The 26,905-nt window shown below is 44.5% G+C and overlaps 1 protein-coding gene across 1 annotated transcript in view; it reads left to right on the top strand.

Annotated features, from left to right (window-relative positions):
• Positions 1-964: 964 nt before the first annotated feature.
• The window catches only part of ttpa (tocopherol (alpha) transfer protein), a 38,291-nt gene continuing 12,350 nt past the window's right edge, over positions 965-26,905 (top strand). Inside the window, exons 1-2 of the mRNA XM_078217084.1 lie at positions 965-1,263; positions 24,375-24,528. Coding sequence (XP_078073210.1) covers positions 1,063-1,263; positions 24,375-24,528 — 355 coding nt within the window. The 5' untranslated portion in view covers positions 965-1,062. The remainder of the gene's footprint in view (positions 1,264-24,374; positions 24,529-26,905) is intronic.

Genomic DNA, 26,905 nt, shown 5'->3' with positions numbered 1-26,905 from the left:
TTTGGATTCAGGCTATAAATTATCAATTGCAATTTCATATCTTAATTCTGTGTTAAAGTTTATTTATTTAGTCACAAGTAGGCTTACATTAACACTGCAATGAAGTTACAGTGAAAATCCCCTAGTTGCCACACTCCAACAGGTACACTGAGGGAGAATTTAGCATGACCAATGCACCTAACCAGCACATCTTTCGGACTGTAGGATGAAACTGGAGCACCCGGAGGAAACACACGCAGACAGGGGGAGAATGTGCCAACTCCGTACAGTGACACAAGCTGGGAATCGAACCTGGGTCCCTAGTGCTGTAAGGCAGCAGTGCTAACCACTGTGCCACCGTGCCGCCCAACAGATAAAAGTTCTTTCAAAGCACTTAGTGAGGCCTGTCTCCAACTGCTAGTGAATCTTAAGACCAGTTGACTTTAGACTGAACCCTGGAGGTCACACACTCCAGGATACCACTGTGGGGTCTGAGAGGTGGGCGCATTCCTGGAGGGGGTGGGTCATGTGCCAATTTCACTAATGAGACTGAAATGCAGTCAATCTCATGCTAACCACCCTCGTGCCCTTTCCGGGCGAGAATGGGCACGAAACAATTCACGACATTGGAAAGGGGCCGGGAGAATTGCAAACTATTTTATGCCAGGTACAAAACAGATTTTTAGGCTCACAAGCTATTCTCCGCCATTGGTGGGATGTAATAACAGCGTGAGGTCGGAAAATCCTATTCCCCTCCGCGCTTTAGCTCTATTCTCTCTCCACAGGTGCTGTGAGACCTGCTGAGATTTTCCAACATTTTGTGTTTTGGCTCTTCTGTTGCTCTCTGCACGTTGGCCAATGCCTTGTTGTAGCACATTTCACCCCAGCTACTAACAACAAAACAATCAGGGTAAATAGAAGTTTAACAGGCGTTTGAACGTCGCCTGGGTTCCGCCCACAAGTTAAGTTCCGGCGTAACTTTCAGATGTTATGGTGCTGAAAGTGTCAGAGGTGGAGAAGGGCCACTAACCGGGCGCTTTCAGAGTGGCTGCTGCCAACTGCACTCTGACAATACTGGAGAACATGTCGGCAGAGTGTAATCCGCAGGAAGGGAAGCCGGATCCGAGTGAGGAGCAACTTTACTGCCACTCGATGCTTGGCTCTATTGCGGAGCTCCGGCTCCGAGCGCTGAAGCAGAGCCCAGACTGGCCACTGGGGCTGGAGAATGAGTTCCTTCTCAAATTCCTCAGAGCCCGGGACTTCGACATCGAGCTAGCGCTGAAGGTGAGGCGACACAAAAAGGGAGAGCAGGAGGGAGGGGAAGGGGTAAGAGTGAGGAGGTGGAGTGGGGGTCCCAGGATGTGAAATGTCCAGCTCCCCATCTCAGCCGTACGGAGCCGCGAACAGAACATTTTGACACCTTCTCTCTGTTTCCAGTTGTTGACACCTGCTTCGGGTGCCGCAGTCCCGAGCTGGGGATAACTTTGAGTACTCTAAATAACAACACTGCTGTTAGACTGCTCCTGGGCAAAAATTGAGCGAGAAATGTCTGTTTGCCCCTTACTCCATTCAAAGAGTTTCCACAACACTGCAGCCCACGCACTATAGACAGTGATGATAGAGGCTCCAATTTCTTTCCAACCATGGCTGACCAGGAATCTCTCCCTTTCCAATTGCCATTGACACACTTTGGAAGAATTGACACAAAATGCACCTTCCTTATCTCAGAACTTCTGGCTCAGAAGCAGGGATACTACCAATTTGTGCCTCAACACCCATTGAGTGCCCTTTAGGAGCTGAATGTGTGTGCTGTGCAAGTTCCAATCACTTCCACAGTCCATAGAGCCTAGAGACTTGGCAATGGTAAAGTTGAAATGATTTCTTTAGACAGTTAGGAACAGCACTGCTTCTCTTTGCTCTTTGCTCCACATAAATAATCTGTGCTGCAATTGCCTGGAGATCCCTCTTACTGCACACTGATTCCCCTTGCCCTACTCTCCGCCCCGTCCCCGCACTGCTAGTCATATTGGCTCAATATTGACTAGTCTTAATCCACCCTTAAGTGATGCATTTTGGAGGAAGCCAGATAAATATATGAGGGAAAAAAAGAATAGGAGGATGTGTTGATGGGGTTAGATGAAGCAAGGGGGCTTTCCTGTAACAGAACCATTGGCATGGGGCTGTTGGACTGCATGGCCTGTTTTTATGCTTTATGTACCATCCGACTATGGAGATATGTAATCCAACAAGCTGCCTCTACCTGGCACCCTGACTCTGTCTGGTCAAGTTAGGTTAGGTGGATTAGCCATGGTAAATTTCCTCCTAGTGTTCCAAGATGTGTAGTTTAGATGGATTAGCCATGGTAACTGTATAGGGTTACTGAGATAGAACAGGGGAGAGGACCTAAGTAAGATACTCTGTCTGAGAGTTGGTGTAGACTCAATGGACTGAATGGTTTCTACTGCACTGTAGGAATTCTATTAATCCTCAAAACAGCAGCTCCTGTTCACCTTGGATATGATTGACAGCCGATGCTGCCAGTGGAGTGGGCAAAAGTCAGCATCACCAGCATGGTTTATTTTTCTGGGTACATGGTTGCCTGGTCTGATGTGGTTGTAAGTCCGATGTTCTTCAAAGCCGAGTGAGGATAGTAGGTACAATTTATCTCTGAATTGGCAACACTATTTAAGTATGATTTCGCAAGTTTGTTCAGTTTTTCTTGACTGGGGGCAAGGGTTAGGCCAGATTTCCAGTTTAATTAATAACAGATCTACAGATGTTCTTTCTTGCTGTGTGGTTTTGTGTAAGGTGTCACAGTATATCCATGCTGGAAGAAAGTTTCCAGTTGACAGTTCTGATGCTCTCCAATGCTTCACCTGTCAATTTTTAGCTCAACATTTTTACTTAGGATTCTATTTGCTAACAGGAAATAGATGAAAATTTTCTATACAGGAAATTACACTAACCTGAACATTCCAATCATGCACAGTTTCTGTTGCAAGCTGTAAAGGGCATCATGTCTGCAGCCATTTCTGCTAAAGTCAAATATCTGAGATATCTCAAACTGTGATCCACGGTCTCTGGGGGTCTGGAGATACTTTACACTTTTCCATGGAATAATGTGATTGGGACCCGTTGCTGTCATAGTGCGAATCGGGTCAAGTTGTTGGCTGTTACTTCAGCTTCCCTCGCCCACTTGGGTGGCGCAGCTAAGAGATCACACACCAAGTTGGATTTCAGGCCACAGGACCTGGTGCCCCCTCATGGTGAGACACTGGTGGGAAAGCTCTGTGGTAGCTCTCCAAAGGGGCACAGAATTAGTACAGCCCCAGACTGAGAATTCTAAAAGGGGACACAAAGCTCGACAGGATCCCCTGGAATGGAGTTCAGGGCTGGTGTTGGGGAACAATAGAAAGGAGACACATTGTCTAGGGGGCTGGATTTAGAGTTGCCAACTGTGATTAAATGTATTCCTGGAGACTTCATCATATGACTTGCTCCCACACTCTGGCCATTAGTTGGCCAACATATCCATCCTTGTGATGCACTGCCTTTTTACTGCCAATTGGAAAGCGAAAAGACTCATTATCCAATCCTGGATGATGCTTGACTGTCAGGCAAATAGCTTTTTAAATCTATTTTCAATATTTTTATATCTGGAGAAAGAGAAATGTTCAAAGAAAATGACATTTAAAAAAAACTTTGTTAATATATCGGTGATATTTCTCCAGAGTGGCATGCAGCCATGACCTGGAGATTTATTTTCAATTTCTGGAGACTGCAGGCTAATCCTGGAAGATTAGCATCCTAACCTGGAATGAAGATTAAGCCAAGCTTCACCCATTAGGTATGCCAGCTGGGCCTGTACCTAGGCCCAAACTAAAACCAAAATTCTGCACACCAGATAGTGTGAAAGATGCTATTCCAGTGCAGCCTGAACAGTAAACAGCAGAGAGGGAAGAACTGTAACCTGGAATACTCAGCTGCTGTGCAGTCAGGAGGTAGGCGAGGAACTAATGAACGTCATCCCACCCTAGAAAGTGCAGGGAGATGTGGTGAAGTATTCAACAGGACATGTTGATGAATTTATAGGTGTACCTTTCAGCTGAAGTGAAAATAACCATTTTCTAACCACCAGTCTAATCAGTGTTAACCCGATTGGACTGCTCTGGCAAAAAAAAAGTCCATTTAACAGGATATTAATGAACTTTACATTCAGAAATTTAAATAGGCAAGAAGTTTATAGTACTTTCATTTAGATGGGGGTGACCTGTGATGCTAATCCATTTGAGAAACAGTCCTTCAACTAAAAAGATCTGAGAAACATGGATCTGAAGTTTTTAAAATACTTTCACTGCTGGTATTCTTTTGAGTGAGCCAGAGGATTATCCTTTGATTCCCTTCATATTTCAGCTCCGGGATGTACTATAGTAAATGAGATTATAAATGTTAAAATAGATGGAGATTTCATCTTGGATAGAATCAGAAATTCCAACATAGATAAGGCCAGATGACATCCAGCCAAGAATGGTTAAGGAGATGGGATTGGCGCTCAGTGAGCCCCTTACCTATATCTAGAGTCAGAATCGTTCCTTTAGACTGGAAGGTAGCTTGTGTATCTCCAGTTTTCAAAAAAGCAGACAAATCAGGGCCAGAGAACTACAAGCCCATCAGCCTAACATCTGTCATAAGCATGGCAGGATCCCAAGAGCTATTTTTGCTGCTTACTGGAAGAGAGAAAAGGCCAGTAGAGATACTCAATAAGGCTTTCAAGAAAGAAGTTTAACTCTGTTTTTTAAAGAAGCTATAAGGTTAGTGGATAAGGTTAATCTGATTGACATTTTCAAAAAACCCTTGATAATGTATCACACACTAGGTTGCCTCACAAATAGAATCTTGTACTGCCAGTGGAATTTGATACACTGGATTAGGAATTGGCTCCAATTTGACAGGATTAAGTTATATTCCATGGCTGTAGATTATCCCAGAGGCAATCCAGGGATTGATATTCACTGTTTTCTGAAATGACCTGAGTAGTGGAGTTGGGCTACGTTCAGCAGGTTTACAGATGATATTTGAATTTTTACAAGTGTTAAATCTGTCTTCTTATGAAAGGAAGATTTAGCTGCACTGGGAGAATGGGACACACAATGGAAAATGATAAAAACAAAATACTGTGGATGCTGGAATCTGAAAAAGACATAAAAAGGCTGGAAAAACTCAACAGGTCAGGCAGCATCGGGAAAGAGGAAAATAGAGTTAATGGGTGGGATTTTATGGCCTCACTCATCCCGAAACCGTAAAATCCCACCTGAGGTCAATGGACCTTTCTGTGTTTTGTAGCTCACCTGCTCCAATTCCCGTGGCAGGCGGAGTGGTAAAATTCCAACCAATGTTTTGAGTCTGTATGACTCTTCAGAGCTGAAGAGGAGTAGAAATGTGATGGATTATAAATTGTATAAGATGGGGTGGAACAGCTGGAGTGGAGTAGAAGGTCAGTGATTAGTGGGAGCTAGACGACATTGCAACAAAGATGCATTGGTCACAGGACAGAGGAAACATTAATGGCAGAGAGAAGGTTCTAGTAGTTACATAAAGGTACAATATAAGAATTTGCTAATGGGAGAATAAAGGTCAGTGCTCAGTGAAAGCAAAACTAAAGAACAAGTGACAGATGGCCCGGTGGGGGAGGGGAGGGGATGTTCACTGGGACAAAAATGTTTTGGATATTAAAAAAGTGGGCCAAGGTGGAGGAGAAAGATCACAGTCTAAAGTTGTTGAACTCAATGTTGAGTCCTGAGGGCTGTAATGTGCCTAGTGGAAAATTATGTTTTAACTGTGGTGCGTGTAGGTAAGACCAAGACAAAATGCACTTATCATTGATAGGGAGCAATACTGAAAGTGGTTGAGTCAATCAACTGGGTTTAGCCATTCATTACCAGATCTGGGTGGGCCACAACAAAGTCTGTATATCAAACTGCCCACTGTTCCAGCATCGTTCTGGAATGTAAAGAAAACCTTCCTTCATCGCCGGCTGTTTTCTTAAACCCTGCTGTTTCCACTCTCAACTTCAACAACAAGCATGACGTGCTCATGGACCATTTGTCACTAAGATTGAGACCATCTGTTCAGCTGCCTCTGCTTCATCCATCCTTTCCACTAACCCACCGGACCAAATATCCCTCAATGTTCCCCACTCTACCCTGCCCCTACACTCTCAACTTTCTTTTTTATTGGGAACATCAAAGCTATTACTGAATTTTCCCAATTCGTTGGAAGCTGGCTGGAAGGTGGGAGGGCTAGTAATATGGTGGGGAAGGTGTTGGGAGCAGAACCAAATATCTTCCGACTGTCATGTCATACTGCCTGCTGTGGAAACCTTGGCAACATGGCCTCCCATTGAGCAGCTGTTTGAGCTACTCAAGTGACCAATTAAGCGTATCTTCCCACCCCCACGGACATTTTGCTCATGTTAGGAAGGCCCACTACCTGACAAGGAGACCATCAGCTAAATCCTGGCAGCCTCCCACCAGGTTCCGGGTAGGGGATACTGGTCCTCCTTGAATGACACTCTATGGTCCATGGAGGGGCCCCTCAGTTGCAATGCCCACACCTACAGAAACAGTGCTACTAGTGCACCACAATTTCCCCCTCACCACCAACCCCCTGACTGCATGGCCTGTGTCTGGTCTTGGCTTGGCCTGGGGCTGTCAAGCTGCCAACTCTCTTTTTGGGCTGCAGTTCTTGAGGATGGCAGCTGTGATGGTGATTGCTAAATCATCTGCTGCCAGCAAAATGCCACTCTATGGTCCTGTCAATCGCTAGAGCATGGGTGGTTTCCATTTTGGCTCCGATGGCAAGATTTGACCATGAAAGACAAAATTCAGCCCATTATCTTTAACCCTGCCACAAACTCTATTGATTCTCCCCCCCCCACCCCCCCAAAACGTGGCTGCTCCCCCCCCCCCCCCCGCCAACTTGGCTGCTGTTTTAAGCTGTACCAGGCTGTTCCCCATCTCTGCCCGGTTTAATTCTGTGCTGGGCTTCTGGCCCCATATACTCACGATCAACAAAGTCACCACTTCCCACATTCATGATATTGTCCATCTCAATCCTTGCCTCAGCTCATTCCCTTGGTGGAGAAACATTAATTTGTGCCTTTCTTGCCTCCAGATTCAAGTATCCTAATGCTCTCCTGTCCGGCCTCCTATTTTCCAACTAAAATAAATTTAAGCTCACCCAAAGCTCTACTGTATCCTAATTTGCAACAAGTTACATTCTCCCGTCACTGCCCTACTTACTGAACTATGTGGGCCTTTGGTAAATTAATGCCTCAAATTTTAAAATTTCTTCTTTGCATTCAAATTCCTCTGTGGTCTTGCCCCTTCATAGCCTCTGTGTTACCAGAGTGCATATCCAATATCCACCAGTCTCTTGTTAAAGATTAAAAAGGCAAATGCTATTGTCTTTTATCTGTTCTATAAACTCTGCATGCTGGCCACCAATGCATCCCACTCTGTCTCAAGTTGAGCCACCAGACTTGGCCCCAATCTGAGATTCCAACCCTGTATACTGTCCGATCACTCTCATCCAGCTCCATAACATCATCCACTTGCACGATGGCCTCCCACCACCTTCAACTGAAATTCATCCATGCCTCGATCATTTCTAGACTCAACTATTCTAAATCTCTCTTGGTCATCCTCATAGCCCCCACCCTCCCCATAAACGCATGAAATCAGCTTGTCCAAAACTCTGCTGTCCTGTCCTGCCCCAAGTCCTGCGCACAGAACACCCTGTGTTGCTAACTTATATTGGCCCCAGCTTTCTCCAACACCTCAAGTTAAAAATTCTAAACTACTTACTGAACTATGTTGGCCTTTGGTAAAGTTTAAGTTCCACCATGGTCTTTTTCCTTTCTAGCTCTGCAAACCCATTAAGCCATTCAATCCTTTAAGCATTCTGCATTCCTCCAATATATGGTTTCTAATGAATCCTTTACTCCCCTTTGTCTCACCTTTGAATGCTATGCTGTACGCTGGAGATCTCTCCACCTTAGTTTCCTCCTTTAAGAACTTCCTCCTGAATGCCCACCTTTTGATTCAAACATTTGGCCAGCCCTCCTACCATCTAATTTGGCTCAGCGTTCATTTTTGAAACTTGCATCGCTGACACATTGACGGACGCAAAAAAGCGAGCCAGTGGCATAAGAGTGACCTTGACAACTACTGGCTGAATCATGTCAATTCTAAAGTTTAGCTCCAAGTCAGATTGCAACATTCAGCGTAACTATATCACAGCTTTCTTGGTGAGTCCTAGCTAATGTATATAACGTTCCTCAAAAAAGTCTAGGTAAGTTAGTCTTTTGTTTTGTATTCTGTTGACAGGCCAATGGTATGTGGGACCAGTGACCTTCTGTTGCACTCTGGCTTCTTTCTTCCTCAGAAAGCACACAACATAAATCCTCTTCAGCCATTTCTTTATACTTCCAGCTAAAATGTTGCAAAATGTTGTCAATGTCCGAGCTATCTCTGACCTCTCTTTTGTACATTCTTGCTACCTTTGTTTTCTGTCAACAAGTCGTACAACATTTACAACTAAATAAATATGCAATTTCTCTGGAATAACAACTATGTGGAACAAAAGGTCAAAGTTTCGTTCATTATTATTCAGAGTGCGCTTTCTGAAATGGGAAAGTGTGAGGACATAAAGATAAGCTTGAAGCTGATCACAGTATAGTACAGTTTATTATTGGACTAGTAATCCAGAGGCCTAGTGTAATAATTTAGACAATTTACATCACAATAGTTTGAGAATTTGAATTCATATTAAAATCAAATCTAGAAATAAGAAAATGGTAACAGTAAAAGATCATAGAATCATAGATTCCCGGTTCGATTCCCGGCTCGGGTCACTGTCTGTGTGGAGTTTGCACATTCTCCTCGTGTTTGTGTGGGTTTCCTCCGGGTGCTCCGGTTTCCTCCCACAGTCCAAAGATGTGCAGGTTAGGTTGATTGGCCAGGTTAAAAATTGCCCCTTAGAGTCCTGAGATGCGTAGGTTAGCGGGATTAGCGGGTAAATATGTGGGGGTAGGGCCTGGGTGGGATTGTGGTCGGTGCAGACTCGATGGGCCGAATGGCCTCCTTCTGCACTGTCGGGTTTCTATGATTTCTATGAAAAGTGACCATGAAGCTATGGGATTGTTGAAAATCTAACTGGTTTCCTGATTTCCAATGGGGAAGGAACATGCTGGTTTACACACGACTCCAGGCCTACACCAAGGTGATTGGTTCTTACTTGTCCCTGAAGTGGATTAGCAAGCACTCAGTTCTATTAAGCTGCGTAAAAATAAATAAGGATAGAACAGAGTGGACAACCTGGCTGCACTTAATATGCAAAGGCATATCTACTTCAGTTGGTTATGCAAAAAATCTCCTTACTATAATCTAAGGATTGGTACCAAAATTGGGAGAGCTGCTGCGTAGACTAGTCAAGCAACAGCTAGATATAGTCATACTTACACAATTATATTAATCACTGTAGCCCATCAGATTTCTTCATCAACATTCCTGGGTATGTTGTGACCCAGTTCAACATCGATCCTGGATTCCAAGAAATATCATTGCTTCAGGTTGAAGACAGCCAAGGAAATTGTTTTACATTTACCACCTACTGCCCTCCCTCAGCTGATAAATCAATATTCCTTCATATTTAAAACTACTTGGAGGATGCACTGGGGTAACAGGAGCACATAATATGCTGCTCTAGGTAGGGGCCCTCACCGAAAGCGGTGTGTTAGTACCACCATTGACTGAATCCTGAAAGACATAGTGGCCAGACTGCACCATAGCTTTCAACAAGTTACAACCAAATAAACATGAGAGATTAACCTTCTTGACCTTGTCCTCACCAGTCTACCGGTTGTACATCTCTCTGTCCTTGACACATTACTTGGAGTGACCACTGCACACTCTGGATGTCCCTTTTCATGGTTTGTCCCTGTGCTAGGTGAGAAAGATGCAGGACCAGAGCTAGTTGTTCAAATCACAGCAACCACAAGGTGCTGTGTGTCATCTGCAGCCGCAGAATTGTATACCAGTATCCTTCATTTATCACTATCAAGCCAACTGACAAGCCCAAATTCAATGAGGAATTTAGAAGAGTATGCCCGAAGCATTGCTCGGCATCCTGAAAATGAGGTATCAACTTGAGAAAGCTACGACGCAGGACTACATATTTTGTGAAACAACAAAAGCAGCGTATGTCAAATAGAATTATTCTACTACCAACTGATCAGGTCAAAGTTCTGTAACTATGAAACATCCAGTTGCGAATGGTGGTGAACAATAAGCAACAATAAGGGAGGAACACTCTATTCCAACAGTGGCACATGAGTTAAAAAGACAGACTTAAGCGTTTTCAGCATCTTTAGCTGGAAGTGTCCAGTGGATGGTATTTCTCAACCACTTTCATTACTTTAAATGATAGAAAGAAACAGTTGAATTCACTGCAACAAAAAAATAAAGACTCAGATTTATATAACATCTTTTAAGACCACCAGCTATCTCAAAGCATTCACAGTCAATGAAGTACTTCTGAAGTGTAGTCACTCCTTTCTATATTCTGAAATACATGAGTGTCAAATATTGGTAGCAACTGCAGAAGATGCATTGTAATGCTACTTTGTATAACTTTTGAGAGTGCTTTATTCAAGAGTGAATGAGGGGCGGCACAATGGTTAGCACTGCTGCCTCACAGCGCCAGGGACCTGGGTTCAATTCCCGGCTTGGGTCACTATCTGCGTGAAGTTTTGCACATTCTCCCTGTGTCTGCATGGGTTTCTTCCGAGTGTTCCGGTTTCTCCCACAGTCCAAAGATGTGTGGGTTAGGTGGATTGGCCATGCCAAATTGCCCCTTAGTGTCAGGGGTACTAGCTAGGGTAAATGTATGGGGTGGGATTGTGATCGTTGCAGACTCGATGGGCTGAATGGCCTCCTTCTGCACTGTATGATTCTACAATATTGCACCTCTATAATATTAAGGTTTCTCATGAGGGCCTGCCCTCTCAACCTTACTCCTCGTTTGAGGTGTGATGACCCTCAGCTTAAAATCAGATGGTGGCCTGGGTAAGATACTCTGTCAGAGAGTTCTTTCAGATTCGATGGGCCAAAATGCTTCCTTCTGCATTGTAGGGATTCTATGGTTAATGTTTTACAACTCACAATAAATTTCAAACAGTTCCTCTTCACAATGTAAACAAAAGGCTACATTAGGTGTGGCACTATTCACTTTTTGTCCTCTTTACATAAAATTAACATACAATATTTCCCAAACTATTTTTAAAAATAAAGACAAAAAGAAGAAATAGTAATGCTGTAAATGTGAAACCAAAAGAGAAAATGCTGAAAGCATACAACCCAGTCATTCAGGATCTGCAGGGGAAACAATAAGAACTGGAAATCACAGCCTATCCTATAGAAATGTTAAAATATTCTCTCAATATTTCCATAATGATTGCATTGAACTGTAGTACGTAGAACTTGGATTGTCTTAGTTTAAATCACATTGCCAAGAGTGATGAACAATGAGATGTGTTTGATACATAAGCATGCACAAAGGAATTTGCAGGTTGGATGCAGCGGAGTGCTGTCAGTGGTTTTTTATGATTACACAGGGTTATACCTGCCATTTTGTGTGGCCATCTTACATTGGTAGGAGATAGTAAGAAATCTCACAACACCAGGTTAAAGTCCAACAGGTTTATTTGGAATCACAAGCTTTTGGAGCAATGCTCCTTCATCAGGTTAGTGACCACCCTATTAGTCTATTCCCAATCATCAACAAAGTGAAAAAAGGAGTGTGAAAAGTGCTATCTAGCACCATCAATTTGGACCACTCCATTCCAGACCACATTATAGTCTTGGGCCAAATAGTCTTGGACCTAAGTTCCAGAGCTGAGGTAAGACTGACTGTCATTGACATCAAGGCAGCAATTGACCAAGTGTGGCACCAAGCAGTCCTAGTAAGATTGAAGTCAATGTGAGAATGTTTGGTTGTCACAGTCATACCGAGCACAAATGATGATAGTAGTGATTGTTGGATGTGAGGTCCAAAACATTGCTGTAAATGTTCCTCATGGCAGTGTCTTCAATTGCTTCAACAATGATCTTTCCTCCATTATAATTTAAAGATTAGACTGGTTTGCTAATGATTGTACATTGTCCAGTACACTTTCAGCTCCTTAGATAATTAAAGTAAAAGTAAGTATAAAGTTTATTTATTAGTCACAAGTAAGGCTTTACATTAAGACTGCAATGAAATTACTGTGAAATTCCCCTAGTCACCACACTCCAGCGCCTGTTTGGGTCAGTGCACCTAACCAGCACATCTTTCAGATGGTGGGAGGAAACCAGAGCACCCGGAGGAAACCCATACAGATACGGGGAGAACGTGCAAACTCCCCACAGACAGTGACCCAAGCCAGGAATCGAACCTGGGCCCCTGGCACTGTGAGGCAGCAGTGCTAACCATTGTGTCACTGTGCCGCCCACAATTAAGTTGTTTTGGCTCATATGCATCAAGATCTGGACAATATCTAGGCTTGCGATGGATGGAAACAACATTCACACCACACAAGTATCAAATAGTGCTCAACTCTAACCAGAGAGAATCTAATCACTTCACATAAACCAGCTCAATACTTTTCAGAACAAACTCGCCTATTTGCTTGGTATCTCCTCCACAATGCTGCAGCGTGGCTTCAATATGTATTATCTATGGATGCATTGCAGTGACTCACCAAGGTTGTTTCAACATTACCTTCCAAATTCAAAACCTTCATGATCTAAAACGACAAGGGCAACAACTACACTTTACCTTCAAGTTCCCCTCCACATGCCATCCTGACTTGGACATATATTGCCATTGTTTCATCGCTGCTGGGTCAAATTCTTGGAACTCCCGACCTAACAGCATTGTGGGATGCCTTCACCATATGATTCAAGAAAAGACCCATCGCAATCTTTGAAAAGTCAACTAGGGATGTGCAATAATTGCTGGCCATGCCAACACAGCCACATCCCAAAAAATTATTTGAATTAAAACAATCACAGGAAAGAAATATTTTTATAAGTATGTTGAGGAAACTGGAATTTGTGACAGCGAAAATGCTTTGTAAGGAAGCACCTCATTATTTACTACAGCTTCAGCTGTAGATACAGGAGCCAGGCAACTACTAGTAATTATCTGTGAGCTGAAATTACAGTAACCAGGGAGGTAAAAAAGTAGATGGCTTACACACCGAGATGGCAGAATTTGCAGCATATCCTGTTTGTGCTCGATCTCCGTCCCCTTTAATTCATAACAAACTCTGACTTGGGAGAACTGGACATGTGTTCCACCCATTTATCACCCCCCTCACAACCTGCCCATCCATTAAGTGTTGGGGATGTGTCTGAGGATCTTCCCGGGCTACCATGGGTATTGCATCAATATTGTCCTCATCAGGAGGCTGCAGATGTCAACAGGGACCTACCATGAGAGCCTGAGTCTCCTGAGGCACCAGTTCTCAGATAGGTTGGAAGAGCTAATCCTCTACCTATAGTCCCGGTATCTTGTCTTCCTGGAGTTGGATTTTTATGTACGTCCCCTCTGTCCAGTGGAGGGAGGGTTGTGCCTGAGGAGAAGGCAGCTGCTATTGTTGGTGCTGGTGTTGCTCCTGGTAGTGTTGTTGTTGTTCTTCTTGCTGCTATTGGTGCTGATGCTGCTGCTCCTTGTTCTTCAATAGAGGTACAAGGGACAGCTGCATAAACTCCTTCCATGCCATGGTAGAGACTGGCAATAGGGAAATGCAGCTGGAGATGAGGGAAGTACAAAACAGATGATGTTTCCAGGAAGTTGGAAATCATAGTGCAAGTGCGTGTTCAGAAAGAGTGCTGTGAGCAGCATCTTCTCACCTGACCATGGCTGCAGCTCATTAGATTCATTGATGAAAGACTTCTTCACTTGTCAGTTTCATTGAGTGATCCTGGCGAGTTGCTGACAGCTCACAAAATTGATCCGTTGTCTGTAAAAGTCCTTGGCTAAAACAGCATTTAATAATCTATTTGAGTTTTTTAATGATTTATCAGACAACTCCAAGGTAGTTCAGCCCTGCTCACCTTCAGTCAGCCCAGGTAAAACTCGGAAGGGGATAGGATGACTCCCAATCTGACATCACTGTTAGGAGATTCAACTCTAACACATACCCAAATCTGCTTCACCTTGCACGTCAAAATTCCCCCCATCCACTTTGTAACCATATATTCCCCTGAATTTGCATCTTCCCACTAATTTTGGGATTCTGTGACCTCATTGTGACATTGACAGAAGTAGACATTTGCAGACAAAGTTCCCTCTCTTCTCAAAGTGCATGTGCAATTTGTTTAAGTATGCACGCCCACCTCCGCCAGCTGCCCCATGACAGCCTGACCACATCCTGACTGTTTATCTCACCCCCACCGTGTATCTGACCTCTCCCACCCAAAAACAATATTTACCTGGCAAACCTACCTTCGCCCTGGCTTGAAAGTGGCTGGACCTTAAAACCTTTCTGATTTACAGCAGCTGGTGCTGTAAAAATAGGATGCATAGCCTCCTCTCCTCTGATCTGGAGTTTGCGATAAAAGGCCCTGGGAATGCACTACCCTTTCTCATCTGGCCTGAGTTGGAAGATCAGGTGAAAAAGGATCAGAAAGACTTCAAGATAAAAAAGTAAAGTTTAAAGTTTATTTATTAGTGTTACAAGTCGGCTTACATTAACACTGCAATGAAGTTACTGTGAAAATCCCCTAGTCGCCACATGCCGGCGCCTGTTCGGGTACACTGAGGGAGAATTTAAGCATGGCCAATGCACCCTAACCCAGCACACCTTTCAGACTGTGGGAGAAAACTGGAGCACCTGGAAGAAACCCACGCAGACACGGGGAAAACGTGCAGACACCGCACAGACAGTGACCCAAGCCAGGAATCAAACCTGGTCCCTGGCACTGTGAGGCTGCAGTGCTAACCACAGTGCCAACGCGCCATCATCTGACTCTGATTGCCACTTCAATGAAACTCAGATCCAAATATCCATCTCACAATTGCTTCCCTGCCTTTCTTTGTACGATCAGCAAATTAGGCTACAATACACCCTAATCTAGTTTGTAAATAGTTGATGCTCCTGCACTGATCCCTATGGCACTCCACTATAGTTACAGTTTACCAACCTGAAATAAAGCCATTTATCCTGACAGTAACTTCATTGTAGTGTTAATGTAAGCCTACTTGTGACACTAATAAATAAACTTAAAACTTATTTTCCTGTTAGTTAGCCAATCCTCTATTGATGCTAACATATCACTCGCTCCACCATGAGCTCTTATTTTGTGTCATACTGAATCAAATGCATTTGGGAAATCCAATATGCTACATACTCTAGTACCCCCCCCCATCCATCCTGCTTGTTACATTTTCAAATTCATTAAGTAAGAATTCTCCCATCGAGGAAGGCTAAAAATTCACCAACTTGACAATGGTCACCCCGGGGATGAATTTCTGTGGTTTTTCCATTTGTCTTCTGCAACTTCAGTAAATGAGTTGGGAATACCCTTAAAAAATGGCATCAACGGTGCTTACGCAGCTTTCCCGGAGCTTTCTTGGCTTTTCTATTGGAGATTTAGCAGATAACCCCCACAAAAATTCACTCCTATATAACTACATAAGATGATACCTTAGCAACTTCTTAATAACCGGAAGAAGTACCTGTAATACTGGCTGTAATCACATTTCAATTACTAAAAACAAATGCATTAGTGTCTTGATATTAAATTTCTATGTCCATTATGTTAAGAAAAGTAGTAATTTGCATGGATGTGGACACATTTGCCTCCATGATCAAATTCCCAATATACCTGCTTAGCATACACGGTCCTTTGTTAATAGTGCAGATTTTTATAATTAAGTGTGGGTTTTGTTTTAAGAGAGCTCCTTAAAATAATGGGCTGACTTCTCCGATGAAAAAAGATGGAAAATTATAGGCCAATTAGCCTAACCTCAGTTGTTGGCAAAATTCTAGAATCCATCGTTAAGGATGAGATTTCTAAATTCTTGGAAGTGCAGGGTCGGATTAGGACAAGTCAGCATGGATTTAGTAAGGGGAGGTCGTGCCTGACAAACCTGTTAGAGTTCTTTGAAGAGATAACAAATAGGTTAGACCAAGGAGAGCCAATGGATGTTATCTATTTTGACTTCCAAAAGGCCTTTGACAAGGTGCCTCACGGGAGACTGCTGAGTAAAATAAGGGCCCATGGTATTCGAGGCAAGGTACTAACATGGATTGACGATTGGCTGTCAGACAGAAGGCAGAGAGTTGGGATAAAAGGTTCTTTCTCAGAATGGCAACCGGTGACAAGTGGTGTCCCGCAGGGTTCAGTGTTGGGGCCACAGCTGTTCTCTTTATATATTAACGATCTAGATGACGGGACTGGGGGCATTCTGGCCAAGTTTGCCGATGATACAAAGATAGGTGGAGGGGCAGGTAGTATTGAGGAGGTGGGGAGGCTGCAGAAAGATTTAGACAGTTTAGGAGAGTGGTCCAAGAAGTGGCTGATGAAATTCAACGTGGGCAAGTGCGAGGTCTTGCACTTTGGAAAAAAGAATAGAGGCATGGACTATTTTCTAAACGGTGACAAAATTCATCATGCTAAAGTGCAAAGGGACTTGGGAGTCCTAGTCCAGGATTCTCTAAAGGTAAACTTGCAGGTTGAGTCCGTAATTAAGAAAGCAAATGTAATGCTGTCATTTATCTCAAGAGGCTTGGAATACAAAAGCAGGGATGTACTTCTGAGGCTTTATAAAACACTGGTTAGGCCCCATTTGGAGTACTGTGAGCAATTTTGGGCCCCACACCTCAGGAAGGACATACTGGCACTGGAGCGGGTCCAGCGGAGATTCACACGGATGATCCCGGGAATGGTAGGCCTGACATACGATGAACGTCTGAGGATCGTGGGATTGTATTCATTGGAGTTTAGGAGGTTGAGGGGAGATCTAATAGAAACTTACAAGATAATGAACGGCTTAGATAGGATGGACGTAGGGAAGTTGTTTCCATTAACAGGGGAGACTAGGACGCGGGGGCACAGCCTTAGAATAAAAGGGAGTCACTTTAGAACAGAGATGAGGAGAAATTTCTTCAGCCAGAGAGTGGTAGGTCTGTGGAATTCATTGCCACAGAGGGCTGTGGAGGCCGAGACGTTAAGCGTCTTCAAGACAGAAATTGATAAATTCTTGATTTCTCGAGGAATTAAGGGCTATGGGAAGAGAGCGGGTAAATGGAGTTGAAATCAACCATGATTGAATGGTGGAGTGGACTCGATGGGCCGAATGGCCTTACTTCCGCTCCTATGTCTTATGGTCTTATGGTCTTATCTCATTCATTCCTGCTCCTGCTGCCAGCAAGAATGGAGAATTTGGCACTCAGCCAAAACTCCATCCACTGCAGCAGCACCGGAGAATCCCAGCCGCGGACGAGGTTGAATGTTTCCAGTGAATGAGTGAGTTTGATAGGGTAGACATAGAAAAACTGCTTCCACTTATTTCAGTATGAGATAGTCACTAAGAAATCCAATAGGGAGTTAAAGTGAAATGTCTTTTTCTGAGAGAGTGATAAGATTGTGGAATTCACCACCGCATGGAATGGTTGAGACAATGGTGTGTTTAAGGGGAAACTACATAAGTGCACAAGGGAGAAAGGAATAGAGTACATTGATAGGGTTAGATGAAGCAAATAGACTGGGAGCAGGTTCATGTGAGGAATCAGTACCAGTGTTGGGCCAAATGGTTTGTTTCTGTATTTTTAGTTCCTATTGAAAATAATAAAATGGAAGCAGGGAAATTTTTAAAAAACAAAAATGAAACACAGCTTAGTTTATGTTTTTAAAAAAAGCAGCAGTCTGGTTAAAGTAAATCAGTACTTTTGTTTGTAGGCCAGTGGTTGTGAAATCAGGGCCAGAGCACTAAAAGTCATTTTGTGTTCTGATTTATACTGTGCAGTTTGAAAACTTTGCTCGGTGAGAGGTTTAGTCCTGTGTAAAGGGCTGTACGCTGTGAAGTTCATACTGTGCTTGGATAGTGTGCACTTTAACAAAGCATCAAATAATTCTATAACCAGAATCCCCATTTAATCAGCAGTTCTGGCAGCATCTGTGGAGAGAAAATTGAGTCTGAGTCAAAAGGACTTGAAACATGAATCGGAATTTTACCGCCTCGCTCGTCCGAGGCTTGTAAGATCCTGCCCAAGGCTATCAGAGAATGCTGTTCTGCGAGCCTCGCCACCCCAATTCTGGGGCAGGTGAGGTGGTAAAGTTCTGGCAATAAACTCTATTTGCTATCTCCACAGATGCTGCGTTTTCCCTGCATTTTTCTGTTCTTGTTTCAGATTCCAGCATCCACAGTATTTTGCTTTTATCCTCATTGAATCAAAGCTTCATTTCCCTCAATACATGCTGTCTGATTTTGTGCCGTAAGCATAGCCAATCAGTGTGGGAGCTTTAGAAACCAGAAGCATTTGAACCTATTCATGATGACAAGGCAGATCCTATGCAATGTAAACTCTTGTAGTTGAGTCATTGTGATTGTTAACATTAAAAAACTGGTTAAACAGGATTGATCATCCGCAGTGTTGGTGTAAATCTTCCATCACAATGTGGTGTAATTGTTTTCAGAAAGTATGTTCTAGCTTTTAATATTTGATATCAGAATGTATCCAGAGTGTGATATTAACACAGCCACATCATGATTTCACAATACAATCTATAATTTTTGGTTAATTACCCTGCACAAGAATGGTAGGGTCTGAGGAGAGCTGGATGTTGGAACTTGGACCTCATCCCCATAGCAATACAAAAGGAGGTCACATAGGTAAGTGATTGGTTGCTGTGAGAATGGTCGAGCTGGTGATGAGGAATTGCATGGCTTGGTGGCTCTTGGGAGCAAGATAGAAGATCTCAAGAGCCCAGAAATTAGCGATTTTGTTCAGAGAGAGATCAAAAGTTGCATTAAGTCCTAAAGGTCAGTGATCTGGGGGCCAATTGGACACCGTAATAGGGCCAATCGGGAGAAACCAGTATTCTGCAGGGAACTCAATAAGTGTTAGGTCCCTTATTTGCATTTGCCAAGTGCTTAACGTCTGTTTCAAACATGGGTGAAGGACACTTCTTGTTTGCTCTTACCCAACAGGGCAGGAAGCACATTTACAGTGTGTGTGTTCTTCCTGCCCACCTTTTGGTAGACTAAGGAGACTGCATGGTGACTTGAGAAGCAATCTAACTCCCAAGCTCCTACATCCAGTAATTAAGTGTCACACTGGCCTTGACAGGTTCAGCTGCAATGCTGTGTTTATTGTGTAAGTGGTTCTGGGTTTATAATTCAGAATCAAATCATGGATTATTCCAGTTCTGTAAAGAATTCAGTTTTGTGTAATATTTTTAAACATATCAGACTAGTTATTGATAAAATGTATTGACCATGTCATTGCTCATTTCTTTTCTCCCTTCTTAAGGCAGTTCCATCATCATTTAAAAACACTTTGTCAAAGTGACTATTCGTTAATCAGCTGAAAAATGAGTGTTGTCAGGTTGCTTAACCACAGAGGAATCCTGTGTTAACTTGCTTTCTTAGTCTTGTGAAAGCTAGTATGCAGAAAACAGTTGAGAAGGCCGTTGGTATGTTAGCCTTTATCTCAAGAGGATTTGAGCGTATGAGTAGCAAAGTCTTGCTTCAATTGTATAGAACCTTGGTTAATCCGCACGTGGAGTACTGTGTGCAGTTTTTGTCCCCTTATCTTAGGAAGGATACTACTGACATAGAGGAAGTGCATCTAAGGTTAACTAGACTTGTTCCTGGGATGGTGAGGCTGTCTTATGAAGAGAAGGGAAACTGGGCCTGTATTCTCTAGAGTTTCAAAGAACAAGAGGTGATCTCATCGAAACCTACAAAATACTTAAAGGCACGGGCAGGGTAGATGCAGGTAAGCTGTTTCCCCAGGTTGGAGTCCAGAACCAGGGACACAATTTCAAAATAAGCTATCTAGGACCAAGATGAGAAGAAATTTCTCTACTCAGAGGGTTGTGAATCTTTGGAATTATCTATCCCAGAGGGCTGTAGAAGCTCAGTCATTGTGTATGATTAAAGCAGAGATTGACAGATTTCTAAATATCAATGATGTAATGAGATATGAGGATAGTGTGGGGAAAAAGGCATTGAAGTGGATGATTAGCCATGATCATATTGAATGGTGGAGCAGGCTCAACAGGCTCTGCTCCTGTGTTCCTATGTTATGCTTCAGTTAGACAGTTGCAGGTTTGAGTGTCACACCTAGAATTAGTGCATAACCCAGGCTGACATTCCTGTGCACTTAAGAATGAACGCTACACTGACGCACCATTTCAACTATCAGATGAAACATTAAGCGGAAGTATCATTTCTCTATTCAATTAAAGATACATTGAGACCACTTTCAATTTGGACATGTTGGATGAAATTTCATTCTAACAATGTAGCTCCCTATAGTGACCGGGAAGTGAACAGAACTTCCATTTGCGCACAACTGGCTGAAGCACTGCAATTATATGACAGCCAACCAAAAAAATATACAAAGGCTAAGATCAATTAGACAGTGGGTACAAGCAGGAAGTTGACGCATCTGCCATCAGCTTGGTGGGATCAGAGTTCTAGGTACCATTTTTAAAGGGCACTTGGACAGTCAGGTGCCTACAGTAGCATTGATCTGGTCGTGGTTGAAAGAGACACCAGCAGCACCACCACGACCTGAACGTTGCTCTGTGGATAAATGTCTCAAAGCAGACAACACCTGGTCCCATGGCTCAGAGATGCTTCCTGACAAGTTCTCCTCCAGACTGCCTGGGAATAGCGGGAGGTGCTCCTCCCACCAACGGCATCAGGACCCCTCCCTCTGACCAAGGAAGCCGGGACTGAGATTGCAATGGAGGCTAGCAGCCATTGGTTCAACAGCTGCACCTGGATGCAATGTAGAAAAGAGCTCAAGGACTTCCGCTGCACTGCAGGGTGTGCAAAATGGTGGCAGTACATCAATATAACTCTCATGTGGGCAACAAGCAACGTGTCAAATCCACAGGAGGGACTTGGCAGGTGGGCAAATGAAGTGTCAGGCAGAGCAGCAGATGCAACACGAGACCTGAACATAAATGGGTAACAGGTAACTGGCTTTTTGTGCCATTGTACTGCAAGTGGTAAGAGAGTGGAGGTAGGTGGGAGGTGGGGGGGGGGGGGGCAGTGTGTAGGGGTGTGGTGTGGGAGGGTGGGGGGAGATTGGGGTCCATTGACCTGAGACTCATTCTCCCTTTCCATCTGCAGAAGAAAATGGCACATTATGTCGAGTAATGGGGATTGCCTGACATACAGATTCCCGATGTGGAGATGCCGGCGTTGGACTGGGGTAAACACAGTAAGAAGTTTAACAACACCAGGTTAAAGTCCAACAGGTTTATTTGGTAGCAAAAGCCACACTAGCTTTCGGAGCTGCAAGCCCCTTCTTCAGGTGAGTGGGAATTCTGTTCACAAACAGAGCATATAAAGACACAAACTCAATTTACATGAATAATGGTTGGAATGCGAATACTTACAACTAATCAAGTCTTTAAGAAACAAAACAATGTGAGTGGAGAGAGCATCAAGACAGGCTAAAAAGATGTGTATTGTCTCCAGACAAGACAGCCAGTGAAACTCTGTGGGGGTTACAAATAGTGTGCCATGAACCCAATATCCCGGTTGAGGCCGTCCTCGTGTGTGCGGAACTTGGCTATCAGTTTCTGCTCAGCGACTCTGCGCCGTCGTGTGTCGCGAAAGCCGCCTTGGAGAACGCTTACCCGAATATCAGAGGCCGAATGCCCGTGACCGCTGAAGTGCTCCCCAACAGGAAGAGAACAGTCTTGCCTGGTGATTGTCTCGACAATTGGGTTCATGGCACACTATTTGTAACCCCCACAGAGTTTCACTGGCTGTCTTGTCTGGAGACAATACACATCTTTTTAGCCTGTCTTGATGCTCTCTCCACTCACATTGTTTCGTTTCTTAAAGACTTGATTAGTTGTAAGTATTCGCATTCCAACCATTATTCATGTAAATTGAGTCTGTGTCTTTATATGCTCTGTTTGTGAACAGAATTCCCACTCACCTGAAGAAGGGGCTTGCAGCTCCGAAAGCTAGTGTGGCTTTTGCTACCAAATAAACCTGTTGGACTTTAACCTGGTGTCGTTAAACTTCATACAGATTCCCACCAGAGGAGGCGATAGTGGAACTGATCGGAGAGCAGTGTAGCCAGATAACCATGGATGGCAATGCAGATGTGCAGTGAGAAGAGAGTAAGGAGGTCTGGCACTTGGTGGTGATCACGGGGGAGAAAGAGGACCCATGTCAGAGAGAGGAGGATCAGGGACTGAGAATAAAGTGGTGCGAATTCTTCTCTAATGCGGGTCACCACTTTCTGAAAGGAAGGCCAATTCCATCACCTGGCAGTCAATCTCTTGAGGATGAGGACCTGGAAGCCTCAGAGGGTGCACAGTCATATGTTTCTGCTGTGCCCTCCATCAGCACAGACGCAGTCACCCCGGTGGGTGTGCTTTCACAGGTAGAATCAGGTTCACATTCTGGTGAGCACATCACAGACAAGTTGGAGCTGCTGATGGAGACTGTGACAGCCTGACAGTCAGAGTATTGTTGGAAGCCAGGCCTATGCTGATCCCTGGCTGATGATGATATAAGACTGTTAATTGCAATCGAGGGTAATTAAGGAAGGGCAACAAATGCTGTGCTTGTCAGTAATTCCCCTGTCCTGTGGACAAATAAAAAAACCCTGCTCTCTCTTGATTGTACTCAGCCCTCCCTCCATCACCGTCAACCCTTCTTTCATCACCTTTGACCGTCTCTCGGTCAAACTTTGATCCTCGCTCCATTATACTCAACCCTCCCTCCATCAATCTGGACCTATCCCTGGTGCCCCATAAGCTGTCCCTTGGTCACCAGTGACCTACTCTCAATCAAACTTGACCATCCCTCTGTCATCCACAACCATCCCTCTGTCACCCACCATCATCCCTCTCTCACCCACCACCATCCCTCTGTCACCCGCCATCATCCCTCTCTCACCCACCACCATCCCTCTGTCACCCACCACCATCCCTCTGTCACCCACCACCATCCCTCTGTCACCCACCACCATCCCTCTGTCACCCACCACCATCCCTCTGTCACCCACCACCATCCCTCTGTCACCCACCACCATCCCTCTGTCACCCACCACCATCCCTCTGTCACCCACCATCATCCCTCTGTCACCCACCATCATCCCTCTGTCACCCACCACCATCCCTCTGTCACCCACCATCATCCCTCTGTCACCCACCACCATCCCTCTGTCACTCACAACCATCACCATCTCTCTGCCACCCACCACCATCCCTCTGTCACCCATCACCATCCCTCTGCCACCCACCATCCCTCTGTCAGCCACCACCATCCCTCTGTCAGCCACCACCATCCCTCTGTCAGCCACCACCATCCCTCTGTCAGCCACCACCATCCCTCTGTCAGCCACCACCATCCCTCTGTCAGCCACCACCATCCCTCTGTCAGCCACCCCATCCCTCTGTCACCCATCACCATCCCTCTGTCAGCCACCACCATCCCTCTGTCAGTCACCACCATCCCTCTCTCAGCCATCATCTGCCTCGGCTGCCCTTGACCTGCAAAATAAAACTTGTCAGTCTCTTCCTCTCCCCTCTTCCAACAAACTTTCCCATAAACACAAAGCAGCTCAACTCATTGCAAATCCACCATGAACATTGCCTCGCCTGCTCCATGCCAGCTTTAACTGGTGAAGAAAGCAAAAGCCTGTGTTTCCCATGTGCCTCTGATTTAATCCCAAAAGTACCATTTAATCTTGAATATTTGTGCTTTAGTCAGTTTTCATTATATGCTAAAGCATTTCAATAAAGGCCCTGCCCTACAACATCAGCACTGCCATCTCGCCTTCAAGTCACTCCCAGGGTAATTTGGTAAGTTTATAGTGACATTGGGAAGTTGAAAATTTTTATTCTATTTCGCAACCCCCCTCCCCATCTCCTTTCATCCACACTTAACTAGCATGAAGTTCCATCTGTTTTCAAGGTTTGTACATGAAGAGTGACCACTTGGGCATTAGCACCGTCAGGACAGGACAGGAATCTGGAATTTTAAAAATAAAAACAAATGTTTGGCATTACCTTTCTAACATTAAGGGTGAGAGGATTCCGACCCATTTACCCAAGTTAGAACTTTTAACATTCTTTTCACAGCTACTGTCCAATTACCATAAATGGAGAGCTGAATGCCCTGAGATAAGTGCGGATCTGAGGCCTTTAACAATCATGGGTCTCCTGGAGGCTGGTTACCATGCGGTCCTGAGGTCTCGTGATTCCAGTGGAAGCAGGGTTTTGATATATAAAATTGGTGAGTACTGCACCTTCCAAGTCTTGCATCTACTTCATCCCCTAATTCTAGCGCTGATTTACAGAGGAGATCATTAACATAGAACATAGAACAGTACAGCACAGAACAGGCCCTTCGGCCCACGATGTTGTGCCGACCTTCATCTGAAACCAAGATCAAGCTATCCCACTCCCTACCATCCTGGTGTGCTCCATGTGCCTATCCAATAACCGCTTAAATGTTCCTAAAGTGTCTGACTCCACTATCACTGCAGGCAGTCCATTCCACACCCCAACCACTCTCTGCGTGAAGAACCTACCTCTGATATCCTTCCTATATCTCCCACCATGAACCCTATAGTTATGCCCCCTTGTAATAGCTCCATCCACCCGAGGAAATAGTCTTTGAACGTTCACTCGATCTATCCCCTTCATCATTTTATAAACCTCTATTAAGTCTCCCCTCAATCTCCTCCGCTCCAGAGAGAACAGCCCCAGCTCCCTCAACCTTTCCTCATAAGACCGACACTCCAAACCAGGCAGCATCCTGGTAAATCTCCTCTGCACTCTTTCCAGCGCTTCCACATCCTTCTTATAGTGAGGTGACCAGAACTGCACGCAATATTCCAAATGCGGTCTCACCAAGGTCCTGTACAGTTGCAGCATAACCCCACGGCTCTTAAACTCCAACCCCCTGTTAATAAAAGCTAACACACTATATGCCTTCTTCACAGCTCTATCCACTTGAGTGGCAACCTTTAGAGATCTGTGGATATGGACCCCAAGATCTCTCTGTTCCTCCACAGTCTTCAGAACCCTACCTTTGACCCTGTAATCCACATTTAAATTAGTCCTACCAAAATGAATCACCTCACATTTATCAGGGTTAAACTCCATTTGCCATTTTTCAGCCCAGCTTTGCATCCTATCTATGTCTCTTTGCAGCCTACAACAGCCCTCCACCTCATCCACTACTCCACCAATCTTGGTGTCATCAGCAAATTTACTGATCCACCCTTCAGCCCCCTCCTCTAAGTCATTAATAAAAATCACAAAGAGCAGAGGACCAAGCACCGATCCCTGCGGCACTCCGCTAGCAACCTGCCTCCAGTCCGAAAATTTTCCATCCACCACCACCCTCTGTCTTCGATCAGACAGCCAGTTACCTATCCAATCGGCCAACTTTTCCTCTATCCCACACCTCCTTACTTTCATCATAAGCCGACCATGGGGGACCTTATCAAACGCCTTACTAAAATCCATGTATATGACATCAACCGCCCTACCTTCATCAACACACCTAGTTACCTCCTCAAAAAATTCTATCAAATTTGTGAGGCACGATTTGCCCTTCACAAATCCGTGCTGACTATCCCGGATTAATCCGCATCTTTCTAAATGGTCGTAAATCCCATCCCTAAGGACCTTTTCCATCAATTTACCAACCACCGAAGTCAGACTAACCGGTCTATAATTACCAGGGTCATTTCTATTCCCTTTCTTAAACAGAGGAACAACATTTGCCACTCTCCAGTCCTCTGGCACCATCCCCGTGGACAGCGAGGACCCAAAGATCAAAGCCAAAGGCTCTGCAATCTCATCCCTCGCCTCCCAAAGAATCCTAGGATACATTTCATCAGGCCCAGGGGACTTATCGACCTTCAGTTTATTCAAAACTGCCAATACATCCTCCCTCCGAACATCTATTTCCTCCAGCCCTATTAGCCTGTAACACCTTCTCTTCCTGAAAAACATGGCCCCTCTCCTTGGTGAACACTGAAGAAAAGTATTCATTCATCACCTCGCCTATCTCTACTGATTCCATACACAAGTTCCCACCACTGTCCTTGACCGGCCCTAACCTCACCCTGGTCATTCTTTTATTCCTCACATAAGAGTAAAAAGCCTTGGGGTTTTCCTTGATCCGACCCGCCAAGGACTTCTCATGTCCCCTCCTAGCTCTCCTCAGCCCCTTTTTCAGCTCGTTCCTTGCTAACTTGTAACCCTCAGTCAAGCCATCTGAACCTTGTTTCCTCATCCCTACATAAGCTTCCCTCTTCCTTTTCACAAGACATTCCACCTTTTTTGTGAACCACGGTTCCCTCACTTGGCCATTTCCTCCCTGCCTGACAGGGACATACCTATCAAGGACACCCAGTATTTGTTCCTTGAAAAAGTTCCACTTTTCATCAGTGCCTTTCCCTGACAGTTTCTGTTCCCATCTTATGCCCCCTAATTCTTGCCTAATCGCATCATAATTACCTCTCCCCCAATTGTAAGCCTTGCCCTGCCGTCCGGCCCTATCCCTCTCCATTGCAATAACAAAAGACACCGAATTGTGGTCACTATCTCCAAAGTTCTCTCCCACAACCAAATCTAACACTTGGCCCGGTTCATTT

The sequence above is a fragment of the Mustelus asterias genome, chromosome 7 (genome assembly GCF_964213995.1).
Source record: "Mustelus asterias chromosome 7, sMusAst1.hap1.1, whole genome shotgun sequence".
NCBI lineage: Eukaryota > Metazoa > Chordata > Chondrichthyes > Carcharhiniformes > Triakidae > Mustelus > Mustelus asterias.
Note: the sequence above shows the minus strand (reverse complement) of the source record. Positions and strands in the feature narration are given on the sequence as shown.